General features: G+C 43.5%; 1 protein-coding gene across 2 annotated transcripts; it reads right to left on the minus strand.

Annotated features, from left to right (window-relative positions):
- Positions 1-8,351: 8,351 nt before the first annotated feature.
- On the minus strand, positions 8,352-17,637 carry LOC133241275 (pregnancy-associated glycoprotein 1-like). 2 transcript variants are annotated; one of them, XM_061406539.1, is made up of 9 exons: positions 17,516-17,637; positions 16,066-16,216; positions 14,971-15,085; positions 14,754-14,872; positions 13,365-13,558; positions 12,326-12,442; positions 10,525-10,666; positions 10,339-10,437; positions 8,352-8,648 (listed from the first exon to the last, which is right to left on the minus strand). In XM_061406539.1, the coding sequence occupies exons 2-9, from the start codon at positions 16,189-16,191 to the stop codon at positions 8,499-8,501; spliced, it is 1,062 nt and encodes a 353-aa protein (XP_061262523.1). In that variant the 5' UTR covers positions 16,192-16,216; positions 17,516-17,637; the 3' UTR covers positions 8,352-8,498. The 2 variants fall into 2 exon arrangements, with proteins under 2 accessions (XP_061262523.1, XP_061262521.1); XM_061406537.1 differs by having other exon boundaries at positions 17,295-17,637.
- Between the last annotated feature and the right edge of the window lie 3,988 nt (positions 17,638-21,625).

Raw genomic sequence — 21,625 nt, forward strand, 5'->3', positions numbered from 1 at the left:
GATATTAGATATGGCAATTTTTTCCCTTTGGATGCTGGATATTCTTAATTTTTATAAACTATTCCTGGCTCTGTTTGCAAACACTGTTAATTTCTTGGAAACAACTGTATTTTTTGAAGGCTTGCTTTTCAGGTTTTTTAGCTGATATAAGAACTTTTAGACCAGCTTTACTATTCCCCACTAGTAAGGAAATATTGTCTTCAGGGCCATACTGATATAATTCCCATGATGGTGGGAATTTCCATTAGACTTGGCGCAATTTGAGACTCAAGGATTTTCCCTATAAACCTGACCAGTACTATCAACTCTCTGCTGAAAACTGGAAGGGTATCACCTGTATACTCACACAGTTCTCTGTGTGTAGCTCTCTCCTGTTAACTCTAACTATCTAGAGCCTGAAATCTCTCTTCTTGAGGAGACTGTCTCTGCCTAGATAGCCCTTCTGTGTATGTGTTGGAAACTATTTCTAGAGTTTGGGCAATTTTAGAACTCACCTTGCTTGCTCCCTGTCTGAGGAATCCATTCTCTGCTTCCTGACATTTGATGTAAAAAACTGATCTTTCGTTTATCTCTTCTACTTTCAAGTTGTTTGAGACAGGAGGATAAATGTGTCCTTTGCTTCTCTATGTCTACAAAAATGGAGGTCCCCCTGCAATCAGGACTCTCTGAATGCCTTGTGAATGGTAGGCAGTGACTTATGTGCATGGGTGCAGACTAACTAGGGATATGTGTTGGGGCTTTGGGGAGCCCTGTCTTGCTGGAGAAACATGACAATTACAAATAGCATTTGCCATAGGGTATTTTCAGTTCAGTAGCTCATCATGTCTGACTCTTTGCAACCCCATGGACTGCAGCACTCCAGGCTTCTCTGTCCTTAACCAACTACTGGATCTTGCTCAAACTCATGTCACTGAGTCGGTGATGCCAACCAACCATCTCATCCTCTGTCATCCTCTTCTCCTGCCTTCAATCTTTCCCAGTAATAGGGTCTTTTCTAATGAGTAAGTTCTTCACATCAGTTGGCCAAAGTATTGGAGATTCAGCTTCAGCATCGGTCTGTCCAATTAGTATTCAGGATTGATTTCCTTTAGCATGACTGGGTGGATCTCCTTGTGGTCCAAGGGACTCTCAAGAGTCTTGTCCAACACCACAGTTCAAAATCTTCAATTCTTTATTACTCACCATTCTTTATGCTCCAACTGTCACATCCATACATGACAGCTGGAAAAAATCATAACTTTGAATATATTGAACTTTTTCAGCAAAGTAATGTCTCTGCTTTTAAAAATGCTGTTAGGCTTGTCATAGCTTTTCTTCAAACAAGCAAGCATCTTTTAATTTCATGGCTGCAGTCATCATCTGCCGTGATTTTGGAGCCCCCAAAAATAAAGTCTCTCACTGTTTCCATTGTTTCCCCATCTATTTGCCATGAAGCGATGGGATGAAATGCCATGATCTTCATTTTCTGAATGTGGAGTTTAAGCCAAATGTTTCACTCTCCTCTTTCACTTTCATCAGGAGGTTTTTTAGTTTCTCTTCACATTCTGCCATGAGGGTGGTGTCATCTGCATATCTGAGGTTATTGATATTTTTCCCAGCAACCATGATTCCAGCTTGTGCTTCATCCAGTTGGGCATTTTGCATGATATACTCTGCATATAATTTAAATAAGCAGGATGACAATATACAGCCTTTTATTACTCCTTTCCTGAATTGGAACCAGTCTGCTGTTCTATGTTCAGTTCTAACTGTTGTTTCTTGACCTGCATACAGATTTCTCAGAAGGCAGATAAGATGGTCTGGTATTCCAATATCCGTAAGTTTTCCACAGTTTATTGTGATCCACACAGTCAAAGGCTTTTGCATGGTCAATAAATCAGAAGTAAGTGTTTTTCTAGAATCCTCTTGCTTTTTCTATCATCCAACGAATGTTGGCAAATTGATCTCTGGTTCCTCTGCCTTTTCTAAATCCAGCTTGAACATATGGAATTTCACAGTTCATGCACTGTTGAAGACTTGCTTGAAGAAGTTACTTTGGTAGTAAGTGAGATGAGTGCAACTGTGTGGTTGTTGAACATTCTTTGAAACCGCCTTTCTTTGGAATTGCAATGAAAACGACCTTTCCAGTCCTATGGCCACTGCTGAGATTTCCACATTTGCTGGCATATTGAGTGCAGCACTTTAACAGCATCATCTTTTAGGATTTGCTATAGCTCAACTGCAATTACATCTCCTCCACTAGCTTTACTCATAGTGATGCTTCTTAAGGCCCTCTTGACTTAAGGGGGCCTTCACATTTCAGGAAGTCTAGCTCTAGGTGAGTAATCACACCATTATGGTTATCTGGGTCATTAATATCCTTTTGTATAGTTCTTCTATATATTCTTTCAACCTCTTCTTAATATATTCTGCTTCTTTTAGGTCCATGCCGTTTCTGTCTATTATTTGGTCCATATTTGCATGAAATGATCCTTCCCTACCTCTAATTTTCTTGAGCACATCTCTGGTCTTTCCCATTCTATTGTTTTCCTCTTTATCTTTGCACTGATCACTTAGGAAGGCTTTTTTTAAATCTCTTCTTGCTATAGTTGGAACTCTGCATTCAGATTGGTATGTTTCTTTTCCTTTTTGCCTTTTACTTCTCTTCTTTTCTAAGTTATTTATAAGATATCCTCAGAAAACCATTATGCTTTTTTGTATTTAATTTTCTTGGGGATGGTCTTGATGAGGTATGTACAGATCAAAAAATGAAGATCACTGCATCCAGTTCCATTATTTCATGGCAAATACATAGAGAAACAATGAAAATAGTGACAGACTTTATTTCCCTGGACTCCAAAATAACTGCAGATACTGACTGCAGCTGTGGCGGGGCGGGGTGGGGGGGGGGGAAGACACTTGGTCCTTGGGAGAAAAGCTATGAAAAACCTTGACAGCATACTAAAAAGCAGAGACATTACTTTACCAGCAAAAGTCTGTATAGTCAAACCTATGGTTTTTCCAGAAGTTGTGACTAGATGTGAGAGTTGGACTATAAAGAAAGTTGAGCACAAAGAACTGATGCTTTTAAACTGTGGTGTTGAACAAGACTCTTGAGAGTCCCTTGGACTGCAAGGAGATCCAACCAGCCCATCCTAAAAGAAATCAATCCTGAATATTCATTGGAAGGACTGATGCTGAAGCTGAACCTCCATTACTTTGGCCAGTTGATGGGTAGCACTGATTCATTATAAAAGACCCTGACGCTAGGAAAGACTAAAATCAGGAGGCAAAGGGAAAGACAGAAGATGAAATTGTTGGGTGGCATCATCAACTTGATGAACATGAGTTTGAGCTAGCTCTGGGAGTTGGTGATGGACAGAGAAGCCTGGCATGCTGTACCCCATGATATAGGAAAGAGTTGGACATGACTGAGAGATTGAACTGAACTGATGTACAGAGGACAATCAGGAAGTAGGCATAAATGTTTAAGGAAGGAGGAAGGAACAATTCCTGGATAGCTGACAGTTTTGGGTCAGCAGGCCATTTCAAGCTGGAGAAGCTGTAGGGAAGCAATTCTATGCCAGGAGGAGAGAATGGTACGAGAAAGGCAGGGCGGCAGTGCTGGGCTTTCCCAGAGGACTAGATCCCACTTCTATTAAACTTTATCAATGTTCAATATTGTTATGTGATTAGAAACATGAGTTTTGTTTTATAAGTGGTAGAGCAATACTCGATGGAAGGACTGATGATGAAGATGAAGCTCCAACACTTAGGCCAATGATGTCAAGACCCAGCTCTTTGGAAGAGACCCAGATGCTGGGAAAGATTGTGGACAGAAAAAGAGGGAATAAAAGGATGAGATTGTAAGATGGCATCACCTACCCAAAGGACATGAGTTTGAGGAAACTACATGAAATAGTGAAAGACAGGGAAGCCTGTTTGTTGCCAAACATGTAATCACAAAGAGTCAGACATGACTTAGCAACTAAATGATAACAATGAGGACACAGGATCCAGTGAAGGCTCTGGTCCTGGTTGGAGTGGAGAAAGATTTAGGTGGAAGGGGAGGCTTTGCATCCTCTGGTGCAGGTCCTTGAATCCAAGGCAAGGAGCACAAGATTTTGAACGTGTTACCAAACATTGTTTTCTAAAAAACAAAAATCTCTTTTATTCAGGAGAGAGAGGTTTGACAGAGTTTCTTCTCTAGATATTACTGTGGGGTGTCAAACAGATCTGGAGTGGGCTGAGTCTGCAAAAAACCAGGTGACCAGCTTCTGCAGGGCGAGGCATGTGCTGGATATTCTGCCCTAGGTGGAAAATGAATTCAGAAAAAGTGTCCCTTCTGGTGTGTACATGCTAATGTATCACATTGTTTCAGAAGATCACTTCAATGGTGTTTTGGGGCAAGCAAGAAATGGATGGGTGGTTTGTTTTTGTCAATTCCTGTGGGTAGTTAGATGACTAACAGTCTGTTTACTTTATTGCATGGTTGGAATCATGCTTGGGAAAGAAAACTAGATCAAGTCCACACATATTTGGTCATTAAACAGCAAGCATAGGAAGGATTCTAAGGCAACTGTAGGTAATTTAAACATGAGGGGCCAAATGGGGACAGATTCATTTAACAGGCTGAGATTGGACTGTACAGGTTGCCATAGTTGTTGCTATGACAAGTAGCCATAACAGCTACTTCTTGCTACACTGGAGATGTGGGAAACTGAAAAGAGACCAAAAGCCTTACAACTCTCCTTGCACTGTGATTTCAGGCCAGAAATAGTTGACAAAGAAAGGCTGACTGGTAAGGCGGGGAAGAGAGCAATCTGAGCCAGTAATCATTAGCTCTTGTTGGGGCCCAGAAAACAGAAGCATTGGCTCAGTCAGAGTTCTGGGTCAGGGTTCAGAGATAGGTGTAATTTGGTTTGAATCAATATTTAGCCTTGGGGATGGCAGCCATAACCTCTAAACAGATTTCCTTCCCCCTAGGTGGCAGAATAATTCATATTTGTTCCAGACTCAGGAACCCATAAAGCTCTCTCAGGGCCACTTGTTCTTAGCAGGCACACATGCATCTAGAGGTGGAATTATCATCATGGTGCCCATTGTCCAGATGAGAAAACTGAGGTTAAGGGACTTGATCAAGGTCACACAGCTAAGCATGTGAAAAGCCAAGCATAAACCCAGGGTGCTATTGCTATTGCTAAGTCACTTCAGTTGTGTCCGACTCTGTGTGACCCCAGAGACGGCAGCCCACCAGGCTCCCCCGTCCCTGGGATTCTCCAGGCAAGAACACTGGAGTGGGTTGCCATTTCCTTCTCCAATGCATGAAAGTGAAAAGTGAAAGTGAAGTCGCTCAGTCATGTTCGACCCTCAGCGACCCCATGGACTGCAGCCTTCCAGGCTCCTCCATCCATGGGATTTTCCAGGCAAGAGTACTGGAGTGGGGTGCCATTGCCTTCTCCTAAACCCAGGGTAAGAGTCCTCAAATTGTGTGTTTTTGCTCCAAACCTACTGGGAGTGGTGGGTGGTGATCTGGCAACAATGCTTAGGCAGAAGCAAGTAGTATTCAGACTTAAACTGATGTAAGAAAGGAAAATCAGTCGAACATTCAGCTATGACCTAAATAAAATCCCGTCACCAAAACCATCCCCAAGAAAAACAAATGTGATAAGGAAAAGGACTTGCCTGAGGAGGCCTTAAAAACAGCTGAGAAAATACGAGAAGTGAAAGACAAAGGAGGAAGGGAAAGATACTCAATGGAATGCAGACTTCCAGAGAATAGCAAGGGGATATAAGAAAGTCTTCATAAGTGAACACGGCAAGAATTAGAGGAAAATAATAGAATTGTAAAGAGTAAAGATTGCTTTAGGAAATTTGGAGCTACTAGAGGAACACTTCATGCAAGGATGGGCACAATAAAGGACAGAAAAGTCAAAGACCTAACAGAAGCAGGTGAGATTAAGAAGAGGTGGCAAGAATGCACAGAAGAACTGTACAAAAACGGTCAGAATGACCGGGATACGGATGATGCTTGGGTCACTCATGTAAAGCCAGATATATTTGAGTATGAAGTCAAGTGGGCTTTAGGAAGCATCACTACAAACAATGATAGGAAAGGTGATGGAATTCTAGCTGAGCTATTTAAAAATCCTAAAGAATGAGGCTGTTAAAGTGCTGCATTCAATATGTCATCAAATTTGGAAAACTCATCAGTGGCCACAGTTCTGGAAAAGGTCAGTTTTCATTCCAATACAAAAGAAAGGCAAATCTAAAGAATGTTCAACCTCTCAAGCAATTGCACTCATCTCACTTGCTAGCAAGATAATGCTCAAAATCCTTCAAGCTAAGCTTCAGTGCTACATGAACTGAAAACTTCCAGATGTACAAACTGGTTTGAGGAACCAGAGATCCAATTGCCAACATCCATTGGATCATAGAGAGAGCAGGGGAATCCCAGAAAACATTTCCATCTGCCTGACTATGCTAAAGCCTTTCACTGTGTGGACCACAACAAACTGTGGAAAATTCTTAAGGAAATGGGAGTACCAGATCACCTTACCTGTCTCTTGAAATGGCTGTATGTAGGTCAAAAAGTGGCAGTTAGAATCAGACACAGAACAACTGAAAGATTTAAAACTGGGAAAGAAGCGTGACAAGGTGTACATTCTCACTCTGATTATTTAAATTCTATATAGGATACATCATTCGATGTGCTGGACTGCATAAATCCCAAGCTGGAATAAAGATTGCTAGAAGAAATATTAACATCCACAAATATGAAGATGTCACTGCACTAATGGCAGAAAGCAAAGAAGAACCAAAGAGCCTCTTGGTGAGGAGACTAGATGCAAAAACTGGCTTAAAACTCAACATTCAAAAACTATTCACAAAAATATACTCAATATTCATGGCATCCGATCCCACCACATCATGGCATATAGATGAAGGAAAAGTGGAAACAGTGGCAGATTTTATTTTCTTGGGCTCCAAAACCACTGTGGACCTTGACTGCAGCCACAAAATTAAAAGACACTTGCTCCTTGGAAGGAAGAAAGGCTATGAAAAACCTGTATTAAAAAGTAGAGACTCACTTTGCTACAGAGGTCTGTAGCATCAAAGCTATGATTTTTCCAGTAATCATGTACAGATGTGAAAGCTGTAACAGAAGAAAGGGTGAATGCCAAACAATTGAGCTTTTGAACTGTGGTGCTTGAAAAGATTCTTGAGAGTCCCTTATACAACAAAGATAATACCAGTCAATCTGAAAAGAAATCAACCTGTGACCCCTGCTGACTCAGCTGAGGCATCTATTGAGGCCCTCCAGGTGGAAAGAACAGATGCTTCCACTGCAAAATTACCTAACCATGGCAGCTCCAAGCAAATACTATGTAGCTCCACACCTGGAGGAAGCTCAGAATGGTTGAGGGCTATGTGTTCCCTGGGTCTCCTGATACATGCATTGCATTCTCCCCAGCAGCATTGGAGGCCAAGGAAGGGGCATTCTGGGCCCTGGAGGAGGGGGATGGCTCAGGGATCCACTGGGGCCACCACTTACCAAGTGGGACTAAAAAGGACAGAGCAGGCATATGTGGCAGAGAGCTGGTGACTGGGACGTGGGAACAAAAGGGAACCAGCTCTATATGAAGTACCCTACCCAAATCCCCTAGAGGACATGCCCAGTGATAAGATCATCTGAGATGGGACAAAGAGAGTCTATTTCATTATCCTTTATAATTCCTCTGAATGAGGAGGTGGTGGAGTTGGTGGTTCATCACAAACCATTCCATGGCCTAGACCATCTGGCAGTCCCTATCCTTTGGGCTGCCTCTCCCCAACTTTAGTCATGTAGTTCTGGAGGAAATCGACCATCTGTGTGCTACTGGGTCAGGGCCAAACACCATATAAAGCCAGTCATAAGACCCCATTTCCCTAACAGGATGGCTGAGCAGGGGCTATACATGTGATCTGAGGTGGGTCATTCAGGGAACACCCTTGAACTCTGATGTCTGCAATCTTCTTTCCTTACTGGGTGATGCCTTCAGGATTTAAAACCCTAGGTCAGGTAGCCTGAACTCCCTCACTAGGTGTAGAAGCCTTAAGGAAGAAAGTTGCCAGGCTAAGATCATCAAAGAAGACCAAACGGAAAGAGCGAGGGTGAGAGTGAATTGATGACTTCTAGTTTCTTGGGTCCATTCACTGAGATCTTTGTATTTGCTCTGATTCTTGTGTCCTGGATTCCCAGAATCATTTCAATAAGTCTCCCTTTTCCTTGAAGCCAGTTAGAGTAAGGCTCCTCTCAATTTTGATTCAGAATTGGTTCTAGATCCTTCACTCCCAGACACAAACAGAATCAACCATTTGTTTCAGCACCATTAAGAGTGAAACCCTTTATTCTTTACTGAGAATAGGGTGTACAGACCACCAAATACAGTTCACCAGCATCCTAGGCAAGAGTGCCCAAAGTGTGAGTTAGTGTGTGTTAGGAACGGCCTTACTGATTCCTGAACCACTCTAAGCATTTACACTGCCCGTGCCAGGCCAATCCTGTCATTTCCTCGATCAAAGACTGAGAAATACCGCCTCAGGAAGGCGTCACCGAGGATCCAGGTCTCTCTAGATGTTCTCACTGTGTTCTCTTTAAAAGTGGAATAGCAGCGGCCTCTAGAATCCTGGGGGAGTCAGAGATACATGTTAGTCAGCATGAGCCCTTACCAGTGACTCCCCCAATATCCAGACCCAGCACAATTCTTTGTTTTATCTCCCTCTTTTGGTAAGTATCAAGGGGTTTTCTCAGCAGCAGGGGATATGAGATTTCATCCAAAACCAAAGAGGGCCAAGACATGAGGTTGCCATGAGGAAGGGTGTGGTGAATGGAGGACTGGCAGTTGGGGAAACATAGGAATGAAAAACAACAAAGTCCTACTGTAGAGCGTAAGGAACTATATTCAATATTCAGTGATAAACCACATGAAAAAGAATAAGAAATACATATATATTTTATGTGTATAACTGAGTCACATTGTTGTGAGCAGAATTTAATGCAACACTGAAGATTACCCACACTTCATTATAATTATTTAGAAAAGAACAAGTGTGTCCATAGTTCACCTCATTCCCTGTTTCTTTCCTTCTGACTCCTGCTCCTTGTTTTCTCTGCAGAGAATGCTGGTTCTCCTCCTGCATCCCCACAGTCCATACTTTATTATAAAACTGTATTTTGTATTGGAGTATAGTTGATTAACAATATTCTGAGTTTCAGGTAGACAGTAAAGGGGCTCAACCATATGTATCCGGGTATCCTGGTCCCAAAGACACCCCTCCCATCCAGGCTGTCATATAACTGAGTGGAGTTCCCTCTGCTACAAATTAACTCATTTTTGGTTATCCATCTTAAATAGAGCAGTGCCCACAACACGTTCTTGAAGACTTAACTCAGGAACTCTGAGAAGCCTCCTACAGCCCACACTCACCCTCTTTGGCCACTCCAGGCTTGGGTGGGTAAGGTACTCTTGTTCCCCAGCCCCAAAGGTCAGTCCGTAGCCCTCATCACCCCTCGTAAGTCCCCACTGCCCCAGTGCAGACCACCTTGAGATGTCATTTGCATGGAATCCAGTGTAGTTCTGCCTAGAACTAAGCAACCCTCCATATGGCTCAATGAGTTTGTGGTTTTGGAATTCCTGAAATTCCCTCTCTTCCTCAAAGCCTTCTTTGAATCCATCAGCCTGCTCTGAACTCTTGCAGGGAGCTGACATTAAGCTTCCACCCTGTGCTGGGGCTGAGCAGTCACTGGCCACCTTTTATTCACATTAGCATCCAACCTCCCCACAGAGGGGTTTGGTACCCCAACTCACAAAGGGGGCACCTGGCCAGAGCAAAGGGAAGATGCAGCTGAGAACTAGGCTGACCATGTAATTTATCATACAAACCAGGAAAACTTTGAGAAGGGAAGGGAGACTGTTAACTTATGCTGGGACATCACACTGGGACTGCCCCCAGCCATTCTCCTTGTAATGTGGCCTATTTCAGGGACTCCTAGTGCTGAATTTCATGTTCATGCACTTAAGGTTCAGATTGAATTGAAGTTCTTTGAGGACTGAAGACCTTAGTTTTCCCCTCTGCCTGACTCCCACCATGCCATATGGTGTGGTATCTCCACACTTATTTCAGGAAGATCAGTGTCCCACACTGCCCTTTACTTTCAAGTGATTGGTTTTTTGGGAGGCACTGGCCCAGCCACAGGGCTCAGCAGCATCTGCAATGGTGTGACATGGCCTCCAGAGGGCACCCTCCTCCCAGCAGCAGCTCAAGGGTTCCTGCAAGCTCCAGTTTGAGAACCAACCCTCAATATTGTCCCCTCACCTTAAAGATGTAGGCTCGAGCTGTCATTGGGTACTTGATGCCGTTGATGATGAAAGTAATAGAGGGCAGGTATTTGGTGGCAAAACATGAAACGTAGTGCTGTTACAGAGAGAGGGAGAGAGGTTGGCCCTGGAGATCCTTGTTGTGTGTGGAGACTGGGAGTGACCTTGGGGCATGACCCTTCACCTTGGAATCAAATGGCCTGGTGCGGATGAGCCTGTGTATGTTATTGACCAGTCTTCCTGGGCCTTCGATATGTGATGTCCCAGTGTGCACAAGGGCCTCACAGCCATCAGAACAAGCAATAACCGTTCTTTTCATGGAGATGCTGAGAGACAATGAAAGAAAGAGGGCATCAAGGTCACTCTGATTCTCCCCAGAGTTGCCCCCTTCTTGACTGTCTCCTAAACAGCCCTTCATCTCTTGCCCTCTTCCTTTGCTCTCGACACAGCACCTTTCTTGACATCCTTGAATGCAGTACTTGAATACACTACGATATTTTGTACCTTGACACAAGATGGTCTTCCTTCCTGGGGAGTGGAAGACTCCACTCCCCTTTGACTAGCAAATTTCTTCTCATCTTCCAGATTCCACCATAATTGTATTGTTTTCAGGAAGTCTTTCCCCTGGTGTTTTTCAGTCTCCTGTCTTGATCACTCTCTGTAGACCCTTCCTCATGTCTGCTGCTGCTAACTCGCTTCAGTCATGTCTGACTGTGTGACCTCATAGAGGACAACCCAACAGGCTCCACCATCCCTGGGATTTTCCAGGCAAAGTACTGGAGTGGGTTGCCATTGCCTTCTCCTCTTCATGTCTAGCATGTACCAAAGTCACAATTCACTATGTGGGTGAGTCACTTCATGTATATCTGCCTTCTTAGATGTGAGGGTGAGTATTATTCTCCTTGCCTCCCTAAAGTGCCTGGCACACAGTGGATGCTCAATGCTTGTCTGTTCAATGAGTGAATAAAGACTTGGAAAACAATAAGAAACCTCCAGAGAGCTGTATCTGGTGGGGTACAAATAACGGGTCGCACACAGAGTGAAGATGGAGATTTGCAGGGGCAGCAGATTCTCATAATAGGGGGAGAGAGGGGCTCCTATGGGAGAGGGTGTCTCCAAGCACTGCTCCTACAACAAGCTCAGACCCTGAGACCCTGGCCATGAAATAAATGACTAGCCCACAGAAACTCCAAAGGACAGGTTAGCTTTTGTCTGAGGGTATCACACAGAATCCTATCAATTATGCCTCTTATCCTCAGGTCACTCCTGGATCCCACCTTCCTGATTCTCTGTAATAGCCCCTATCCCACTGTGTGCCAAAGAACTTGACTTTTCTTTTTTATTAGTTGCTTTCACATCTTAAGACTGCAGCCAACCTCTCTCCACTGCTACGTAGCTGCTCCCTAAGAAGACCAATTTTCCCCAATTTCTCAGGACTGTCCCTGTTTTTAAAATGACATTTATCTGTACTGAGAACTTCCTATGTCTTAGGTAGCCCTGGTAAGCCAGTCATCTTATCATAACTCTGTTTAGGCTGGTGAAATTCTCCCTGATCGTCTGTTCACCACATTTTAGAGTCCTCTAACTCTGTTCCACACCTCAAAGGGTAATGGGTGCAGCCCTCTCTCAGCTGCACAGACTTCTCCGGACCCTTTTAGGGCCCTGGTCAGAGTATTTCTCAGAAGGCCTGGGGATTATGACCCAATGGGTTGTTTGTGTATCTATGTGCTTGTGTGTTTGTTTGTATGTGTCTCTGTGTGGCTTTGTGTGTCTCTGACTAGCTATGCATGTTTTTATGTGTCTCTGTGTATGTTTATATGTCTACTTGTGTGTTTCCATGTGTCTGTGTGTCTGTCTGTGTCATTGTGACTGGTATATATGTCTGTGTGACTGTGTGTCTGAGAATGTATTTGTGTGTGTCTGCCTGTGTCCATGTACAGTAGCAGAAGCATCACTTGGGCTGACCCTCAGAGGGAGAGGCTTACCGGTCCATGTGTACTCTCCATTCGCCTGCTTCAATCAGTGGTATCCAGTTGAGCTCTCCCTTGTAGTAGTGGTGGTCCACCCCACCAAACATCACCACACTGCCCTCCTGCTTGTTTCTGTAGAGAAGAGAGGGGGTGGAATCTTGGAGGACAGTAATAATAGCACTGTCTGAGAGCTGTGATTGTACACCCGTCAAGGCACTAGTAAGGTCCCCATGTACGGATGCAGAAATTGGGTCTAGGAGAGATTGAGATCCAGACTGAGGTCTGTTACTGTCTCATGAGTGGCACAGAGGAGGTTAGAAGCTGAATCACTTGGCTGGGCTCCACCCACTACGTCTTCTGAAGACGCCCTGGGCCTCCAGGGACGTGAGTGATCAGACACCCTCAGAGGACAGAGTGCTGAAGTGTTTTGGCTTTCCCCTTGTCCATCTTGTCATTTTTCAGGAAAATCAAGGCCTGAGAGTTCTAAGGGTATGGGTTCAGGTCACACAGAGTTGGCTTCACTGGCCTATGACCTCTACTGTCCAAAGGGCCCCACACTCAGAAGGGACCTCACCTCTGCTCTCCCTGACTTGAAATGCCTAATATTTCTTGAACAAGGGGGTCCCACATTTTCGTGTCCCACACTTTCATTTCTTACTGGCTCCACAAATTTGGTAGCTGGTCCTGGGCTCCCAGTGAAATGCTAATGAGGAAGGAAAGATATCCAGCATCCTTCTCCTTCCTTCCTTATCAAATTCATAAGCAAATCCTAATGCCTTTCCTTCAACATGCTTCCTGTTGCCTTCCATTAGCATCCTCCTCACTCACCCCCCTAGACCAAGTTACTGGTCTTGAGCCCATGAGTAGGGTTCTGTTCCAATTAACTTTTATTTGTAAAAGCCTGTGGTGAAGCAAGGTAGGGCCCTGGGGCCATAGTTATCCTGGGTTAGATTATCTCTCAGGATACTTCTATATAAAGTGTTCTATAATTTTTGTGTAACTGAAAGCATCTTAAAGCTTATTTGGAGAAAGTGATTGTCCATCTCAGACTTACTTGCTCAAGTAGAAGGCAAAAACAGGCTCAGAAATGGCACCTTGATTCTTCAGGTTGTCAAAGATGGGGATGGCTCCAGAGAAGGATATGTTGGGGTAGTTCAAGCCCAAGACACCATCATAATTTCTGCCCTCCAACCCGTATTCCACCACGCTTAGACCGAACGGCTGATCAGTACTTACAAGGTCCCCAATCTGTGGGAAAGAAGAGTGTTCTCACTTACAGATACATAAAGTGGGCCTAGGACTTGGCTGGGGTGCATTGCCATTAGATCCTCAGAGAATAATTTAGGCTGGGCTCTGTCTTTGGTGGCCCACAGACAGTTAGACCTAGCTGGGAGGGGAATTTGGGTTCCATTTGTGAAAGGCTGTGAATTTTAAAACCTCTGCACCTCTGAAAAACACCACCTGAGTGGCGTTTGCCAAATTTGCCTCTTGGCTTCTGTCCAGGTGGGGCAACCAAGAGTCAGGCCAGGTCCCATTGGTGCCACCTTATGGACAAAGCAATCAAGAGCAAGACAGCCTTCTCTTTAGCATCACTGTGACCTAATGAAAGGAATGGACTGCATTCTCTGTAAGGTACTGTGGATTCTGCATCTGTCCAGGAAGACAGAAGCTGAAAACACAATCTTGCTTGCAGGGTTCTATGAAATTACTGCCTGGGGAACTCACTTTGGGGGATATGTGTATTTTTCTGTGAGTGTGTATGAGAGAGAAAGAGAGAGAGGGGAACTACTCAGGTATTTTGGGGGAGGCAAGCCATAGATTTATTAGACTCTCAAGGGTCCTCTAGAATGAGAACTCATTTATCAGGCCCCATCACTTCTCAGGCCTCCAGTTTCCCACTCTGGATACCTGAAGGCCTTGACTGCCCCCAGGGTCTGCAGATCAGTTTTATCCTGTCCCCAGACACCCCACAGCAACTTCAGTCCTGAAAAGCCAGCCTAACTCCACCTTTTACCACATGTGTGCCCTCAGCAAGGCCCTTGCTGTCTGCACCTCAGTTTTCTCATATGTCTCATGAGCTAATCAGAGTAACTGCTGTGTGGGATTGTTGCAGGATTAAACCAGTTATCACCTGAAAGTGCCTAGAACAATCTGAATATAAAAGTGGGTGCTTTTGTCCCTTCGTCTCGCTCCCAGCAAAATGAACTGCTCATGGGCAGAGGAGCTGCAAGTCCACACCTCAAGTCACTCTCTGGGTTAGCTAATCTGTCTGCTCGTGTGTCACCATAGGCACTGCCTCCCCAGAGACACGATCCTGTGGATAAGATGGCCAATATCTATGGGAGTTAGGCTAGGAAGGGTCCTGCCAGATGGTCCTGCATCTGTTTTCCAAGCAGAGGTCACTCCATAGCCAGTCCTGTCTCAGCATTTGTTACACTGTTACCCGAACTGTGTCATAAGCAAGAAATCCCTTCATGCTCCCAGATCCATAGGTGATGGTGAAGGTCTTATTGGTAGGCTGGAAGGTGGAAGACTGAAGTTGTCTGAACCAAACTGGTGCAGCTGCAGACACAAGAGATGAGTGCCATCAGGTGCCAAGGGTGGAAACAGGGTGGCAGGACAAGTGAAGGATGGTCCGGGTACGGGGTGTCTGTACTCACAGCATGCTGGCATGGTACAAAAGGAGGGCACCCACAAGTCAGATGAGCCTGTGTCAAAGACAACCTGGAATTCCTGAGGGGGTGTTCCAATGGTGATGTTACCCACGTAGACCAACTAAAGGGAGGAGGGAGTGGGTTAGTACAGAACTGGCTACCCTCTATTCCCACACTGATGCCTCCCTCTGGGTGTCACATATCTCTTGAGACCACTTCTAGCCACCGTGAAGCTCACAAACTTTGGTCACAGAGGTATCTGCATTAGATATATTTATCCTGTGCTACATTGCATGCAGGGTATTGATTCTATGACCAAGCGTTGAAGTGGTACCTCCTGCATGGGAAGCCCAGAGGCATAACCACTGGACCTCCAGGACTGCTGGACACCCAGGGAAGTCCTGGTGCCTTCATTTGAGAAGCTCTATAGTCTCTTCAATCCCAGCCTTAGCAGCCCCTTCTCCATGAGATCCTTCTTGATCAACCCCAGCCACTCCCTCTAAACTCAGACCACATCCAATCAACACCACACAGGTGACCCTTTCATTTGACATGTATTTACTCTTTGCCTATCTCTCAGGCTGGCATGGGCATCTTGAAGTCATCTTGAAGACAAAATAATCCCTTTTTCTAATCTAAAAACAGTAACCACACTGATTCTTATGGCCATACACAAAATACAGGTTCAGTAACTTTGTACTGCCATCGTTCTTGCATCTGTGGAAACTGAATTCCTCTACCTGGGGATTCACAATTGCTTTACAGGTGGTTCTACCTTTTGATCAGTGATGGTTCACTCTTCATCTGTAACTGAGTGGCTCACTTAGTTAAGAAGGAACAATCGCCCTCAAACAAATGACACATGTATGACACAGAAATGGATATTTACCTGCCACCTGGTAATTGCCCAGACCAGTCACAAAGACCAACAGTTGAGGATGAGAGTGCCTTCTCCTCTGGTTGGGGTCCCTGTTTTCCAGTATCTTTGCCTCCTGCAGGAAAACCAACCCCACCATCCCACCTGGCATCTCCAGATGAGCCCCAGTGTTAGGCTAGAGCACCAGGGGGTGCTATGGAGCACCATCCTCCCAAAATACTCACATTCATGATGTTCCTCAGCGGGTGAATAGTTAGATTTGAGCCACGAAAAGAAATCTGGGACAGTCTGTAAGGATGCTCCTTCAAGAAATTCTTCAGCATGTTTTTTCCACTGAGGGTTTTTCTCATGGTCTTCACTTGCCTTAGAGGTATTCTTTCACAGAACATTTGAAAAAGAAAACAAAGAAGATGCTACAACAAGCTGTCAGTGTTAGGGTATAACTGTCATTGTAATGGCCCTGTGTATATTCTAATCATTTTTATGAGGCACATTATTATCAGAATTTTATGCATATACCATGGCAAAGACACCAATTTGAATACAGGTTCTTTTCTGCATTCTTGGGTAAGCCATATGACCATATGGGGTCTCAGTATCCCCTTCAGTAAAATGGTGGAATGTGACAATACAAACCCTCCAAATAGAATATCTTGGGGATGAGTGAAGTGATGGATATAAGGTACCTGATAAATAGGAAGTCTCAACAATGACAGCCATTGGCATCACTGTTGCCATCGAACTCATTCCTTCTCATAGAACCTCAAAGAAGAAGGTAGAAGGGGGACTCTTATTTTCTTTTACAAGGGAGCAATTTGAAATGCAAGAGTTTTGAGTTGACTGTGGTCACACTGCTTGTCTGACATAAAACAGTGTATATAAAACAGTGTATCTTTCTCCAAGTTGAAAGAGAAGAAAGAGTTGAAAGAAGAATCCAAGATATAGGGAACAAGTAAGGGAAATTCAGAGGCTTGAGAAGGAAGAATGAGTGAAATGAAAAATTAAAAGAAAACAGCACAAAGAGAAATACACTCCCAGTGACTTCCAAAGAGATGGAGAGATAAATGACAGTGATACAGAGATGCAGACATAGGCATATACACACTGAAGTAGAGAGTGAACAAAGAGGACATGTTGAATAAAATGTAGAAAAGTGCTATTCCACAGGACCACATTGACATCTGCATAGACTGTGCACTGAACAGTTGCAAGGAGTTGCATTTTCAATAGGTCATGATATGACTGGACCCCAAGAATTGTGCAACCATGCAAATTTACATAAGACCTTGGCATCTACAATTCCTAGAGCAAGTTACTTATCAGTAATAAAGATTTGAACTTTAAGACTCTTAGGGAAAGATTCCATTCCCTTCTAAACCTGATGGGTGGAATAATCAGATGAAAAGAAAAATCCGAGAAAGGAACATAGTGTGGCTTACATCCCCATACTTACTTGACTATGCACTCTGAGAAGGCCACCAGCCCGAGGAGCACAAGCCACTTCATGCTTCTTTCCTGGCTCCAAGTACTCAGGAAAGTTTGGGTTCTTAGCATGTAGTGGTGACCAAGAGCCCGTAGTTATATATGCTCTGACCTACCCAAGTTTTTCCCTTTAGGCCACTAAAAGATCTGAAAAAAAAAAAAAAAACACAAAGGTCTTGATAAAATCTTTACCTTCATCAGTGTCCTTGGTGAGTGGCCTTTGAAGCTTTTCAGAATACAGAGAATTGAACCATAATCTCTTCCTTGAAGCTTGGCTGGAAAATCAAACTGATCTTCATGGACATCTAAGAAGACGGAGAACCTTCACTACTTGGAGAAAAAACAGCTAAGAACATCATGAAAATGCATACTAGGCACCATGCTCGAAATTCATGGTTTCATATCATCTTCCTAGCCACTTCATGAGATATGCATTGCTGTCTTCGTTGGAGAGATTGCTGGGATGATAAGTTGTCAAATGGCAAAGTGAAGACTTCAGGTACAGCCCAGGGACATACAACTGGCTTTAGGTAGTGGGTCTAATGGCAGACATCAGAGGCACCTATGATGCCAGGCTGCATCAAAGATTTAGGGCAGAGAAGTACTTCAATTGCATGGTTTCAGTATTGGAGGAAATGTCATATGCATCCACAAGATATTTTATATCATACAACAACTGTATAAGGAAGAACTGTATGCTAAGTTCTGGGCTAAAGGCTTCAAAGTCAAAGTTGATCAAGACAAAAGTACTCTTTATCTTAAGAGACCTAGCAGTCTAGTTCTCACAAACTCATGGCCCCGGGAGGCAGGAGATATGATACTAGGACTAGGTGGCCATGTTGGAATCTGGGCAGCACAGGCCTTACCACTGGGAGCAGCCTTCCCTCCATTTCACCCATGCTAGAATGCAGGCCAGTTGGCCATGTTTTCAAGTGAATCAGAAGTTTGGATATTTATGTACAATCTACTGATTTTAATGTTAACAATTTTTTTTCCCCTAAAAAACAGTGGGAATGAAATCTCCACAGCGATGTGCTGGAATCAGCCTTCAGTCTCTGCAGTTTTGTGCTTCTGGCCTAGAGTTGGGAGTGCAGTGGGGACTGAGAGGACTTTAATACATGTTGGTTGATTTTAAAAGACACTGACTGCATACTAACATGCTGACTCATTGGAAAAGACCCTTATATTAGGAAAGATTGAAGGCAAGAGGAGAAGCGGAAGACAGAGGATGACGTGGTTGGATAGCATCACCAAGTCGATGGACATGAGCTTGAGCAAGCTCTGGGAGTTGGGGATGGATAGGGAAGCCTGGAATGCTGCAGTCTATGGCATTGCAAAGAGACGGACACAACTGAAGGATTGAACTGAAGTGAACAAATTGAGAACAAAGACTAATAAATCTAACTGCATCAAGTTGTTGACTAGCTACCTACAACAACACATTACTTAAGTGGCTTTAAAATTCAGACTTATGACTCTACATTCAGAGTGGAATATCTTCTAAGTAAAAACAAAAATACTGCCCATCAAAAACCAAACCAAAGAAAACTAAAAGAAAAAAAGGAAAGAAATCTGACACTATATTCAACAACTTCAGTTCAGTTCAGTTGTTCAGTCGTGTTCAACTCTCTGTGAGCCCATGAACGGCAGCATGCAAGGCCTCCCTGTCCATCGCCAACTCCCAGACTCCACACATACTCATGTCCATTGAGTTGGTGATGCCATCCAACCATCTCATCCTCTCTCATCCCCTTCTCCTCCTGCCCTCAATCTTTCCTAACTTCAGGGTCTTTTCAAATGAGTCACCTCTTTGCATCAGGTGGCCAAAATAATGGAGTTTCAGCTTCAGCATCAGTCCTTCCAGTGAACATTCAGGACTGATTTCCTTTAGGATGGACTGGTTTTATCTCCTTGCAGCCCAAGGGATGCTCAAGAGTCTTCTCCAACACCACAGTTCAAAAGCATCAATTCTTCGGGGCTCAGCTTTCTTTATAGTCCAACTCTCTCATCCGTACATGACCACTGGAAAAATGATAGCCTTGACTACACGGACCTTTGTTGACATAGTAATGTCTCTGCTTTTCAATATACTGTCTAGATTAGTCTCAACTTTCCTTCCAAGGTGTAAGCGTATTTTAATTTCATGGCTGCAGTCACCATCTGCAGTGATTTTGGGGCCCAGAAAAATGAAGTCAACCACTGTCTCCACTGTCTCCCCATCTATTGATGGGACAGGGGCCATGATCTTAGTTTTCTAAATGTTGAGCTTTAAGCCAACTTTTTCACTCTCCTCTTTCACCTTCATCAAGAGGTTCTTTATTCTTCTTCACTTTCTGCAATAGGGTGGTGTCATCTGCATATCTGAGTCTATTGATATTTCTCCCAGCAATCTTGATTCCAGCCTGTTCTTACTCCAGCCCAGCGTTTTCATGATGTATTCTGCATATAAGTTAAATAAGCAGGGTGACAATATACAGCTTTGACGTAGTCTTTTCCTGTTAGGAACCAGTCTACTGTTCCGAGTCCAGTTCTAACTGTTGCTTCCTGACCTGCATACATGTTTCTCAAGATGCAGGTCAGGTGGTCTGGTATTCCCATCTCTTTAAGATTTTTCCATATTTTATTATGATCCCTACAGTCAAAGGCTTTGGTATAGTCAGTAAAACAGAAGTAAGTGTTTTTCTGGAATTTCTTGCTTTTTTGATAATCCATCAGTTGTTGGCAATACGATTTCTAGTTCCTCTGCCTTTTCTAAAATCAACTTGATCATCTGGAAGTTAATGGTTCACATATTGCTGAAGCTTGGCTTGAAGAATTTTAAGCATTACTTTACTAGCATCTGAGATGAGTGCAGTTGTGCTGTAGCTTGAGCATTTTTTGGCACTGCTTTTCTTTGGGATTGGAATGAAAACTGAACTTTTCCAGTCCTGTGGCCACTGCTGAGTTTTCCAAATTTGCTGGCGTATTGAGTGCAGCACTTTCACAGCATCATCTTTCAGGATTGGAAATAGCTCAACTGGAATTCCATCACCTCCACTAGCTTTGTTCATAGTGATGCTTCCTAAGGCCCATTTGACTTCACATTCCAAGATGTCTGGCTCTAGGTGAGTGATCACTCCATTGTGATTATCTGGGTCGGGAAGATCTTTTTTGTACAGTACTTCTGTGTATTCTTGCCACCTCTTCTTCATATCTTCTGCTTCTATTAGGTCCATACTATTTCTGTCCTTTATTGAGCTCATGTTTGCATGAAATATTCCCTTGGTATCTCTAATTTTCTTGAAGAGATCTCTAGTCTTTCCCATTCTATTGTTTTCATCTATTTCTTTGCATTGATCTCTGAGGAAGGCTTTCTTATCTCTCCTTCCTATTCTTTGGAACTCTGCATTCAAATGGGTATATCTTTGCTTTTGTCCTTTGCTTTTTGCTTCCTTTCTTTTCACAGCTATCTATAAGGCCTCCTCAGACAACCATTTGGCTTTTTTGCATTTCTTTTTCTTGGGGGTGGTCTTGATTCCTGTCTCCTGTACAATGTCATGAATCTCTGTCCATAGTTCCTCGGGCACTCCATCTATTAGATCTAGTCCCTTAAATCTATTTCTCACTTCCACAGTATAGTCCTAAGGGATTTGATTTAGGTCATACCTGAATGGTCTAGTGCTTTTCTCCACTTTCTTCAATTTCAGTCTGAATTTGGCAATAATGAGTTCATGATCTGAACCACCGTCAGCTCCAGTTTTTGCTAACTGTATAGAGTTTCTCCATCTTTCGCTGCAGAGAATATAATCAATCTGATTTTGGTTCCAACCATCTGGCGATGTCCATGTGTAGAATCTTCTCTTGTGTTGTTGGAAGAGGGTGTTTGCTATGACCAGTGCATTCTCTTGGCAGAACTCTATTAGCCTTTGCCCTGCTTCATTCTGTACTCCAAGCCTATTTTGTGTGTTACTCCTGGTGTTTCTTCACTCCTACATTTACATTCCAGCCCCCTATAAAATGACATCTTTTTTGTGTGTTAGTTCTAAAAGGTCTTTAAGGTCTTCATAGAACTGTTTGACTTCAGCTTCTTTAGCGTTACTGATCTGGGCATAGACTTGGATTACAGTGGTATTGAATGGTTTGCCTTGGAAATGAAGAGGTATCATACTGTCATTTTTGAGATTGCATCCAAGTACTGCATTTCAGAATCTTTTGCTGACTATGTCTATTCAATTTCTTCTAAGGGATTCCTGCCCACATATGTAGATATAATGGTCATCTGAGTTAAATTCACCCATTCCAGTCCATCTTAGTTTGCTGATT

Source organism: Bos javanicus, chromosome 29 (assembly GCF_032452875.1).
Source record: "Bos javanicus breed banteng chromosome 29, ARS-OSU_banteng_1.0, whole genome shotgun sequence".
In the NCBI taxonomy this organism is placed as follows: Eukaryota; Metazoa; Chordata; class Mammalia; order Artiodactyla; family Bovidae; genus Bos; species Bos javanicus.